Genomic DNA, 12,824 nt, shown 5'->3' with positions numbered 1-12,824 from the left:
AGGACTTTCTAGTTTTCAATTAATTTAATTGCACTATAATAACTTGAAAATACGAAGTTCACAAGGCTAGAAAAATATTTGAGATGTAGAATTGAAAATTTACTTTGGCACCAAAATGGAGTGGTTAGATGGCCTTCCAAAGTGGTTTTTACTTGTTGAAAATCAAAATAATATGAGGCTAAAAGTAAGTTATTAAAATTTATGTTAAATATATCATTCTGCATCTTTTAGAAACAACCTTTTGCATTCACGAGATAGGAGTAAGCTCTGTGTACATTCTACCCTCTCCATATTCCACATTGTGGAATTATACCGAATAAATTATTTTTGTTTTTCTCTAGATTGTGTTTTTCAAAAATATTGAACAAACAACCATGAAAAAATTAGAAAATATTTTTCATAACAAACGATCGAATAAACCCTTAGACTCTTAATACTCAATATAGTCATAAAAAAATATTCTCGATAATTAAGTTTAAAACATGTATATGCAAGGTCATATTCATAGAAGATTTGGTTGCATCATGCTTTGCTTATTCGAACTGTGTCCCAAAGTCTAATGTTGGTTATAACGTTTTGTCCTCGTGGAATAGTTTTATTTGTTGTTTTTTTTTTTTGAGATTTTTCACTTGGTGTCCGGAATCCATATTAGAGTCTCGATTAATATCAAACTGCGCACTGCAGGATTTATTTAGGGGTTGTGCTCCCAATGAAATTTTGTCCATATCCAAGGCTCGAACCCGAAATGTCTAGTTAAAGGTGTGATAATTCCACCACTGCATTGCAACCCATGTTGATTTCTAGTTCATTCTTGCTTGCTTCTATGTAGAGAAGACATAAATCACTTGTTAAGAGTAAATTTGATCTTCTAAAAACACGAACCGCCACATATTTAGAAGCAATTGATAGCAATGGAGCTAGAATTTTCATAAATTTCCCCTTTTCCCTCTCCACCCTTGCTCATACATAGCATGAGACATGCTATAGCAACAAAGACGATAAGAGATATGAAAAATAATTTTTATATTTGTGTTTTTCAAAAAGGTAATACATTTTGGTCATGATTTTTTATTATATTTTAAAATTAATACCTTAACTAATAAAATTCTAAATTCTTGTATTTTAAAATTGGAAAACATCTCATAATATAATTTCAACTCATTTTTCATCTTTAAAATCAACAATAAAAAATGGAAAAGTCGAACCAATACTCCAATATCCCCCGGGAAAATTTACGGCACTTGATGACTTGGTTAACACGAGCACAACAATCGACAGAGCACATTTTTTCTCTAAAATAGAATATTTGGAAGTTGGTAAAGACACATCCCTTATTTCAGTCAGAATGAGTCTCCGAGACTCCGGGACAAGTTCCGCTTCTTGCTCTTCCAATTCGGAAAGACTTGTCGAAAATCGCCGGTTGGATTAGTCTGACCAAGAAAGACATGAGACTTTTGGGCATTGCTTTGTTGTGGAAATTTTCATCATTGATTCCCACAATTTTCATTATCTTACTAGTACAATTAAATTTGATTTCGTGCTAGAAAATCTAGAGAAAAACACTTTCTAATTAAGACACTGGATATTCAAAAATATCAAATATAGATAAAGAATACGTAACACTCCACCACAGAAATCTAGTTACTAATTTTCATCTTCTTACAACTTGTAGCTAAAATCATCCAATTTCATCACATTTACCACTTTCCCTCTTTTCCCGCCCCCATATATACAGCTTCAAACTCCATTATCAACACTTCACATTGAAGCTTGAAATTCTTGAAAATTAGACATAATAAGCACGCACCCAAAATCTGGGGATTGTTGAAATGATCCTTTGTTTGTTCTTGAGAGAAGCAACACAATAAGAATTTCGACTTCAAGAAATCAATACGAAGAATCTTGAAATTCAAGTTTGGATTATACTAACCCAGATATCGAGAAACCAAAGTTCTTGATTTGTTGCAGTGATTTTTCTGGTAAAGAATTGGAGTTTAGTAGTTAGTTTTCCCCCCTGAATGGTGGTATGGCAACCTATTGTCCATGCCAGTTTGGTATGGGTCGGATAGGGGTAATTCATCTTCGTCAGCTAAGATGTGGAAAGATTTCAAGGTTTGGAATTGGGTCTTCATATTCATATGGGTCTGTGTTGCGAAGGAACCTCAAATGTGTTGAAAGGCGAAGAATGAAGCTTGTTGTCAGTGCTGATCTCTCCAATGCGTTCTCTGCTAACATTGGCTTGGATTCTCAGGTTGGTGTTCCTGTTTTTGCTTTAATTGATCAATGTCTATAAAGTTGTGGAGAGAATTGGTTGTGAAAACAGAAATGTAGTCCACTCCCACTTATTTTCCCCTGTAATTCAAGTTTGATTTCTGTCATTTAAAGCTTTGGATATTTGCCCTGTTATTTTGTTAATTAGCTAGTTGTGAGGATATGACTCTCGATAATATGATTCTTGAAAGGAGGGTGTGGAGGTTGGGTATTTGGGTAGAAGGCTAGTATTAAATAGTTTTGCATCTGGTCTCTCCGGCTAGAACTATTTGTATTATTTTAGTATTTCCGTATTTCTCACTCTTAGTTTTCTATGGAGTACTACTTTTGTCTTGTATGCCTCTATTTTCTTACTATCGCGCTGTTGTTACTGCTTATGTATAAATGTTGTGTTTTACTTTCTTTGAGCTCAGGGTCTATTGGAAACAACCTATCTACCTGACAAGGTAGAAGGGTGAGGTTTGCATACACTCTACCCTCCCTCCCCAGACCCCACTTGTGGGACTATATTGGGTATGTTGTTGTTGTTAGCTGGCTGCACTGACGGTGACAGAAAGGGATGGTGTTGGAAGCTTACCTTTGATCTTGCTTGAAATGTACTAGTCACTTTACAGGCCAATGAGTCTTCAAATGAGTAGACTTGAGATTGTCTTTCAGTTCACTTCATGTAAGATATGCCACTGTTGAACCTTCACGTGCCATAGAATAGGAAGTAAAAGAAGAGAGAGATGAACTCTAAGCAGAAGTCGGAACGTGTGTATTATTATGTGTTCCTTTCTATCTTTATTGAATCCAATTACCAACCAATGCTCTATTTTCTTGGATTGCATATAGTGGATGAAACACAACAATGATAGGCTTGGGTTTCTAGCTATCAGATCTGCTTCTAGCTATTTTGTTTCCCCCCACAATAATGTGGCATATTGCCTGTTTCAGTATTTTGGTGTCTCTTGTATAGACTGATACAAAAGCCAAGTGTTTCTTGTTTGAAACAACTTAGTTGATTAATTTATTTCTTAAGCAAAACCAACGTTTGCACACAAATCTTTCAACTATGTTATTGTTCTTGTTACCTCTCCTTTTTGTTTCTAATTAGTTCAGTATTTTTATGTTTTGCCTTCTTTTTATCATTGTTTATTTACTGGATCAGGGATGGTTTATTTTTTATCTTTTTTATGATAAGTTGTGATCCAGGATGGTTTCTGCTCAGTTTTATTTTTATTTTGCGATATAAGTAACCCTATTGACAAAAGAAAGGACTACTCCGTATACTAGGGGTATCATAAAGTTCGAAATAGTTTCCGTCTACTTGAATAGTTATTGGTTTGAACTTCATGAGTTAGCTGACTGTTTTCCTGAAATTTGTACTCCCCAGCCCCGTGGTATATCAAAGTTACCCTGGATTGGCCCTCTACCTGGGGACATTGCTGAGATAGAAGCATATTGTAGAATCCTTCGAGCTGCCGAACAACTTCATAACACGTTAATGGACACACTATGCAATCCAGTGACTGGAGAATGTTGTATCTCATATGATGTGCCCTCAGAAGATAAACATTTACTGGAGGACAAAATAGCTTCTGTTCTAGGATGCATGGTATGTCTTCTAAACAAAGGGAGGGAGGATGTCCTATCAGGGAGATCCTTGATAATCAACACATGTAGTGATTTTGATGAGCATGAAATGGATGATAAGCTTCCTCCACTAGCTTTTTTCAGAGGTGAAATGAAGAGGTATTGTGAGAGCTTGCATGTTGCTCTTGAAAACTTTTTAACACCGGATGATCCTAGGAGCATTGCTGTATGGAGAAAGCTGCAAAGGCTGAAGAATTTATGTTATGATTCTGGATTTTCCCGCGGAGATGATCATCCCTGCCATGCATTGTTTGCTAACTGGGATCCTGTTCATTTTTCATCGGAAGAAGAGACAGAGTCTGCAAGTTCTGAGGTTGCTTTTTGGAGAGGTGGCCAGGTAACTGAAGAAGGTCTTAGATGGCTGTTGGAGAGAGGGTTCAAAACTATTATAGATCTCAGAGCTGAGACTATAAAGGACAACTTCTATGAAAAAGTTCTGGATGAAGCCATTTTTTTTGGAGATATTGAAGTTCTTAAACTTCCTGTTGAAGTTGGCACAACACCTTCAGTGCAGCAGGTTGAGAAGTTTGCAGCAATGGTCTCTGATGTATACAGAAAACCCATTTATCTCCACAGCAGGGAAGGAGTTTGGAGGACATCAGTTATGGTCTCTAAATGGAGACAATACATGACTCTTTACACACCAGACATTGTGCCCAATGCCAATAAGGATGTCCCCTCCAGTGGGAATCCATTGTGTGGTAGTAGTGGAACGCAGGAGGTAGGCTCTCCACCTAACTCAGAAGAAAATGAAACTCTTACTTATGAAGATGTTTCTGCGACTGATCATGAAAGGACACTACCTAGAAGATCAAACAACAGAACTTCTGCTGAGGAACTTCTTAGACAAATTCCTGAAGCTAGGGAGAACATTGAGGCCCCTAAACCTTCAGTTGATGCTAACATGGAGCTGATTGAAGGAAATATGTGCACGTCCTCAACTGGTGTGGTAAGAGTGCAGTCCAGAAAGAAGGCAGAATCTTCCTTGACCTTCACTGATCCTAGCACCCAGCAGCAGAAGCTTTCATGGAAATCCACGCCAAAGACTGTTCTCCTTCTAAAGAAGCTGGGACAAGAACTTTTGGAAGAAGCCAAAGAGGTGCTTACCAGTTATCATTAATTGATCTTGGACTCTGTTTGACTACTCTGTTAATGCTGGGTATGCTCTCCCTGTTTATTTTTCCTGAGGATGCATACAGTTATCAGTAGGTTAAATAGAGCTGCTAATTTACTCTTGCAAGGCTCACATTTGTGTTTACTACAATTGAAAGGAAGACCCTCAAATTTTCCTTGAGAGTAAGACATCTAATTTGGCTCATTTGAAATTTCTGAGCTACACAATCATCTTATCTTCTTTCTGAACTCTTATGTATATATCTTGAAAAATCCAGGCTGAGAGATCAAATAGGCCTACTTGCTCCTGTCTATTCATTATCAACAATTAGAATAAAAAGAATATGCTCGACATATGTTCCTTTGTCATACTAGTCCATCAGCATATACAAACACGTTACAGAACCTGCCGTTAATTTGTGAATGAACATTTAGTGACTGTCAATCATCTGTAATATGAGTTCATCTACTTTCTGTCCAATTTTGTATCCGCCAACCAAAATGAGAAAGGAATATATGACCGTTAATTTTCTCTAATCATTTTGGATCTTCTTGTCCACTGATTTCATCCCTCCTACATGAATTTGAGTGTGTCATGCAAGTCACTTCTTAATTTTGCCCAATTGAATCTTGGTTAGCTTAAACCATGGAGATTTTCCTCCATTTGTTTCATTTTGAGAACATATAATTTCAACTTGTTGTGCATAGCTCTATGATTCATGTATGGAACTTATCTTTGAAGGTTCCATATTTCAGAAAAATATGCACTTCTAGCAGATCCACTATTTTCTTTTTCAGCATGCTTATACAGGGGAAACTATGTCCTTATTGTTCTTTATTACTTGGTTTTACATTTATTTTAGATAAGCATCTCAGGCAACTAGTTTACTATCTCATAGTTTTAACTCATTTGCTTTTCTATTTTCATTCTTCTTTGAAGGTTGCTTCTTTCTTGTATTACCAAGAGAAAATGAATGTTCTTGTTGAACCGGAGGTGCATGATATATTTGCTCAAATTCCAGGCTTCGGGTTTGTTCAGACCTTTTATAGTCAAGATACTAGGTGGGATGACTCATAAACTGTATTGCAGATAGCTTTTCTTTTTTCTTTTTTTTTTTGTCTCGGTTCACTTCTTTTACTTCACAAAAAGATGCTAACCTTGCCTGATGTACCTAATGCAGTGATCTTCATGAGAGGGTTGATTTTGTTGCCTGCCTAGGAGGAGATGGAGTTATACTCCATGCTTCAAAATTATTTCGAGGGGCAATCCCACCTGTTGTGTCATTTAATCTAGGATCCCTTGGATTTCTCACTTCCCATACAGTATGCTTCCTGACTGACAATGTTATGATTTAGTCCTTAATTCACTTGGAAAGTCTCTCCTCTTACTTTTTCTTATTAATATATACAGTTCGAGGATTATAAGAAGGATCTAAGACAAGTCATTCATGGAATCGGAACTCTGGATGGTGTCTATATAACTCTGCGAATGCGTCTTCAATGTGAAATATTCAGAAATGGGAAAGCAATGCCTGGAAAGGTGTTTGATGTTCTAAATGAAGTTGTAGTTGATCGTGGTTCTAATCCATATCTCTCCAAAATTGAGTGTTATGAACATGACCGCCTCATTACAAAGGTGCATTTTTGTAAAGCACTCCCAGCCACCCCATTGCCCTTTCAGAAGAACAAAAGAATCCCACTTTTCATATTTCTGGCTTTATAGATCTTCCAAGACAACTTTTTTGTTTCAACAAGCATCCACTTGATTAGGGAGCTAGAGAATATGGAGATACCTGACGCCAGTTTATGTTATTTGGCAGGTGCAAGCTGATGGGGTCATAGTAGCCACACCAACTGGAAGTACAGCTTATTCTACGGCTGCTGGAGGTTCCATGGTACCTATTATCTCTGAAAGATATGAACCTTTTTAATTTACATGAATAAAATTGAGCATAGTGTAATGAGTGGTATCCAAAGCAAAGGTTGAGTTAAAGCTGAATTACAGAACTAGTGTAAGTTGTGAGGGGTTCACAGCTTGAGCAGTTTGTTGTGGCAATAATGAACTACTGAAAAAGAACCACAGAGAAGCAGTACACTACCCATTCCCTTCTCAAGAAGAAATAGGAGAAGAAGAGATAAGGGAAAGAAAGAAGACTGCATTATTCACTTAATAGTAAAGATATAGAAGCTTCATGACATATTTTAAGAGCTATTGGTAGAAGCAGTGATTCCTCTTGTCAATAGTTAAATCTTGATGTGGAAATGGGGGGATGCAACAGATACTGAAGTTGAAATATATAAAAAGATCACTTTGAAGATGTGGGAGAAAGCTGCTAAGTTAGTTGCAGTTGGGCTCCTGAATAAAAACCTACTATTAATTTTTCTGGAAAAGGTTGAAAACCTATCATTGATTACCAAAAAAAACTGATGGCAAGCTTCTTTCTGTGGTTCTGTATTCAGTGGTATTGATGTTTATGGTTCTTTGCTCCTTACTTAATCTAATATTGATCAAGTGGTTTACTTCTTTCCACTTCCTATTTATTATTCATGATAAAGCAATAAATGCATAATCTTGTTTCGGGATCCTATTTATTATACTGATTGGGAATAGTGGAGATCATAAAATTATTTCATAAAATGTCACTCTTAGTGTCAATGTGTGCAATAAGTCCGTAACTTGCAGCACTCAATCACGTTGTCAGCAAGTATGAACTGTTTTTTGGCATCAAAAGAAAATTGGTGGAACTATGTTAAACAAATGAGTTTTCAGTGTACTGCTAAGAAGTTTTAGCTTTGTGAAGACTTCCCTCTGATTCTTTCATTCCACTCACTCAATCTTGAAATTGCATCTTGTAGTAAATGGTTTTGCTATAGATTAATTTGTAAATTTTGGAAGTTGTATGTTTATCGTTCATTTAATTGACGATGAAGCATCCTTCAAAACTGTGCTCCTTCTGGTTAATGTAGTTGATTGTTTTGTCTTGACCAAGTGGTTGCTAGAATAGAATATCAATATATCACAAGGAAATTTATGTCATGCAGGTGCACCCAAATGTTCCTTGCATGCTCTTCACACCAATCTGCCCACACACGCTCTCATCCAGACCTGTCATTTTCCCCGACTCTGCAAAGCTGGAATTAAAGGTGACTTTCTCAGTTAATATCTTAATAGTCATAAAATAAGTTATCTTAATTACTGGTGCTAGTAGCTTGATGTTCATTTATACTTTCTGGGAAGTGATACTTAATGGACCTAATTTCTAACTATAAGCCCATACTGAATACCTTAACTGAATTGGAAAGTATTAGAAAAAAAATTGGGAAGAATAATAACTGAAAAAAATATTTGAGAAGAATATAGGAGCATTGTTGTATCTTGGTCATTAGTGATCTCTTAACACAGGATCCCAGAGTTGTATGCTTTAGGAGGATGTCTTGAACTATGCGATAACCAATCCGTGGAAGTGGGATGATGATTCTTTATTCATCTTTTACTTGTCAATGTCTTTTGTTTGTCTCCTGGTCATTGGTTCAATGACTAAGGTAGAAACATGGACTGTGTTCTAGCCGCTTGTCACGAGTTTGAATCCTTACTAGTGAACCTAGTGGGGGTATTTAAGCAAGAAAGAGTTGAAGGATGGACCCATTGAAAGAAAAAAAATGGATTGATCAGTTGTGCAAAAATAGACAACTTATTTTAAGGATGGCATTCGTTGGTTTCAAAAGATTGAATGATGAGGAATAGTAAAAGAGGAAGCAAACTAGAAGTAGACAGATGTCATGCAGGTGCACCCAAATGTTCCATCAGACAGAGTTTGTTATGATGGAACAGTCTGTTCAGTTGGATGTAGACACTAAGTCCGTTTCTGAAAGCACAATGATTTGATGATGACATTCTGATAATGCTTGTCCAACTGTAGTTGGTATACAGATACCAGAGAAAAAAAGACAACTGCTCACATACATAATATACGCAATGGAGAAACTCTTTGGGGCTTGAGGTTCAGAAGAACCCTACAAAACTTATATAAATGGATATCTCACAAATGGACCAAGATACAGTGAGATGGAAAGAAAAAAATAATGGTGCTTGTTTGATACAATCGTTTAGGAGAAAGGTGCATTTCCATATTCTTAACTTTGAATTTTATAACTTTGACAAAAAAAATCTTTTTCACTTGGCAAGTAACTAAGGGGCTATTCTTACAGCTGCAATTTGATAAAGAATACAACATATGTTAGGTGGTGTTACGTGTGTAAATGTTGGACCACCTATGCTTGCTTTGGAAAGTAGAGAGCCAGTTAAGGTGGATTATGGTGGATAATGCAGAATTTGTCTGCATACAGTGAGAAAAGTCTGCCACAATAATGACTTTACCTTTATCAAAAAACAGTCTGCCACAATAATGCCACTATTTGTTCAGCTAGACTTTCACAATGATGAAAAGAAGAGACAGGGTATTGAATGTACCATCATTGGAGCTTATGTAAGTAGTTTGGACAGAGAAATAGAATAGTTTTGAAGGGATAGAATATACTTTAGTACAAATGAGGACTAGTCTTCTACATGCCACTCGATGTCTATTGTAGAGAACCATATTCTTGTATAGGTTCTTTACCTGTACAATGGGATATTCTCTCATAACGTCAACAGTTTTTTTCTTCTTCTAGAATGTGTGTCCTTTCTTCTGCTGCTTCTGATCTTGGACTTCTCGTCTACTCCGTGGGGAAGTTGTTAATACAATTAAATATTATATTGAATGTTGCTAGTTAATTCATTTTTATGGCTGATTTATCAAAATCAGAAGTTGAAAATCAGTTTTATATATGAGTAATTTCTTATTCCTGTTGAAATTACATTTCAATGATGTTCAATTTGAGTTTTTTTATTATTATTGTCAATAATGTATGATGGATGTTGAAATTAGTAATTTCAATTGCAATATAATGTTTTATGTTGTAGTTTGTTTGTGCTAGATATTTTAAGTAATTCATTAATTGAGCGCTTCACTTTGAGCAAGTGTGTGCTTTGCTTGCCAGTTTTCACTTAAAGCCCCATAGGTGCTGTCTCTTTTTGCATTTTTTCTGTAGAAACACATCTTCCAGTTCACATATCTGAAGCACCATATGCAACTACTAATACTTTGAAACTGAAAAGACAAACAGAAGCTACAACCTCGCCCTTTATTTCTTTAAATGTGTTTGAATATGTGCTTGATTTTAATAGGCCATATTAGAATATGTACTAGTCAATATTCTTAAATGGAGATTGACATGATTCCTGAGTTACTTTAGGTTTCTTAGGATGCTTTAATTTTTTGTCCGAATGGAGTACTATTGGTGCAAAAGCCTGTATACAACTATCTTATTTGACAATCGACACCCGGATGAACGTCCAATTTATTGATGCACACTGTCATATCTTGTTTGACGATTGACACCTTGATGGCATCTATTGATGTCACACCATGAAACCTCCATGATTTCAGCGAGTTGTGTCTAGTAGGAATCCTAGTCCCAACTGCTTCTTTCTGAACTGTTTGTTCTGTTCTGGATGCCATCTCATACTATTTGGTTAGAAGCTCAACTTATTTGCGTGTAAACAGATTCCAGAGGATGCACGTGACAATGCTTGGGTCTCCTTTGATGGGAAGAGACGACAAGAACTGTTGAGAGGAGATTCTGTTCGAATATGTGTGAGCCCTCATCCGCTTCCTACAGTCAATAAGTATGACCAAACAGGTGATTGGTTCTCTAGCTTGACCCGTTGCCTGAATTGGAACCAAAGACTAGAACAGAAAGCACTCTGAAGCTAACTTGAACTATCTTTTTTTGGTAACACTGTTAATATTACCATAGACAACTTGAACTATTCATCCCCACATTTATGTAAAAAATAAATTGTATAGTCATATAAGAACAACTGGATTACAGAATATCCACTTTACAGAGTAGAAAATTCATTTTTTTCCCCATTTTCCTGTTGTTATAGCATTGATGAGCTATTTTAGATTGAGCAGATAATGCCTTACTGCATTATGAAATATTTCATTGAGAAGTTATCTTCTATTATTACATCATACCTTTTTCTTGAGGCTCTTTTTATTGAATGGAAATGTTGATTCACCCTGTCAAAAGAGTGAACCCCTATAACCTCATCAATCAGTATTATAGGGGTGGGCATGGTACGGTATTAAAAACTTCGGCTCAATAGTTTTGGTTTTCAATTTTTAAAATATTATCTACTAGAAACAAAGGTTTGTCCCACCGTGAATCAGTGGGAAATTTGTGCTATAGAACATGATTTTCCTACTCATTTTTCCAACCGGCTCATTGAAAAAAAAAACATGGTGAAAAATAGATTTAGCCTATAACACTGCGAAGCTTCCTATTTTTTCCATATGAAGCAATTACTTATCTTTTTCTTTTCATATTGATTCAATAAAAATGTTTGTGAGAATAGTCGCGGAATAGTTTTTAGTGGAAAACTAGTGATGTTTAAATAGTGTATACTATTACTATACCAAATTAATTTAGTACTGAGTTGATATTTTTAATTCGAGTACGTTTCAACTTTGTCTTATATATAATCATATCATTGAGAATTATGACTTTAGTTTTTCAAAAAACTTTTCAATTATGTACTAACACCTTAAATATATAGAAATACTCAAAAAAAAAAAGTACAAGTAATTTTCTTCGTTAATCAATTACACAAAAAAAAAAAGACATTTCAATTACGATAGGATAATTCAAGTTTCATGTCTAAATAATTAATTTTATACTAATACTAATTTGTAAATTTGTTGGTATCATAATAATAATAATATGAATGGTATTCGATATTTTAACATTTTTTCTTTTATAAATATTGAATATCATAAAAAAAAAACGAAAAAATATGCATGCTATTATCATACTATCAAAATCATGGTATCAAAATTTTTAATTTAAATATGACCATTGTCTACTTTACCATATGAGGAAGTTAATGGACATAACCTCATCAATCAGTATTGTTCAAGAATCAACATGACATTAATGTCTATAGAGTATGATTTGTACAAAAAGTATAATTAAGGACCTAATATGTGGGGTTATATATATGTGAATTCACATATACATATATTAACACAACCAAAATATTATGTCATTGTTGATACTATATTATTAAGACAAATTATAGTTAATTTAATGAAGTTACTATCACATTACTTTAAGGGTGGACTTTTGATTTCTAAGTTAACTATAGTTGGTTTCATCACAAGTCTCTGACTTTTAACGGTTAACTATTGAAGTTGACCTTATCTCCATTGACTTCTGATTTCCTAGTTAATTATTCGGTTCGATTTATTTTAATTATCGTGCTTTCTGAAAATAACTAATTTAAAATAATTATTTGCTTAGAAAATGAAGATATAATAATTAACTATTAGTTTTCATCTTTAGCTTACTCCATGAATAAAAAAGATTAATTTAGTGAAAAAATAGAGTACTATTAAAATGTGATCAAAGAATAAATAAGAATGATTTAGTTAAATTGCATTTTAGTTAATGTCTCGTAAGGGCCGTGAAAAAAAAAAAATTGTTAGGGTGTACTGGTGGAGAATCTCAATTGTCCAATCAATTTCGAACGTGAACTTTCACCTTATTGGTGAGGATTTAACTACCTAGTAATTATTCCCTTTCCTATTTCCCTACCCTCAATTCTTTCTTTTTCAAAGAACTTGAGATAAAGAAAGTATATTTGTTAATTATAGTTAGGTGATTGAAGTTCATGTGAAAACATATGGTATATATGGATT

At 34.9% G+C, this 12,824-nt stretch overlaps 1 protein-coding gene across 1 annotated transcript; it reads left to right on the top strand.

Annotated features, from left to right (window-relative positions):
* The first annotated feature begins 1,714 nt into the window (after positions 1–1,714).
* Positions 1,715–11,039, top strand: LOC125845565 (NAD kinase 2, chloroplastic-like). The gene is made up of 8 exons (XM_049525101.1): positions 1,715–2,251; positions 3,647–5,005; positions 5,960–6,081; positions 6,201–6,342; positions 6,431–6,655; positions 6,840–6,914; positions 8,062–8,163; positions 10,626–11,039. Exons 1-8 carry the CDS (start codon positions 2,027–2,029, stop codon positions 10,827–10,829), a joined length of 2,454 nt encoding a protein of 817 aa, XP_049381058.1. The 5' UTR covers positions 1,715–2,026; the 3' UTR covers positions 10,830–11,039.
* The last annotated feature ends 1,785 nt before the right edge of the window (positions 11,040–12,824 follow it).

The sequence above is a fragment of the Solanum stenotomum genome, chromosome 11, assembly GCF_019186545.1.
Source record: "Solanum stenotomum isolate F172 chromosome 11, ASM1918654v1, whole genome shotgun sequence".
NCBI classification, from domain to species: Eukaryota; Viridiplantae; Streptophyta; class Magnoliopsida; order Solanales; family Solanaceae; genus Solanum; species Solanum stenotomum.
Note: the sequence above shows the minus strand (reverse complement) of the source record. Positions and strands in the feature narration are given on the sequence as shown.

What these genes read in the sequence shown, in the direction of transcription:
- LOC125845565 (XM_049525101.1), top strand. Translation starts at nt 2,027, where the DNA reads ATGGCAACCTATTGTCCATGCCAGTTTGGTATGGGTCGGATAGGGGTA. An exon ending in ACATTGGCTTGGATTCTCAG is followed by an intron (nt 2,252 to 3,646) that starts GTTGGTGTTCCT and finishes TGTACTCCCCAG; the next exon opens with CCCCGTGGTATATCAAAGTT. An exon ending in GATTTCTCACTTCCCATACA is followed by an intron (nt 6,343 to 6,430) that starts GTATGCTTCCTG and finishes TAATATATACAG; the next exon opens with TTCGAGGATTATAAGAAGGA.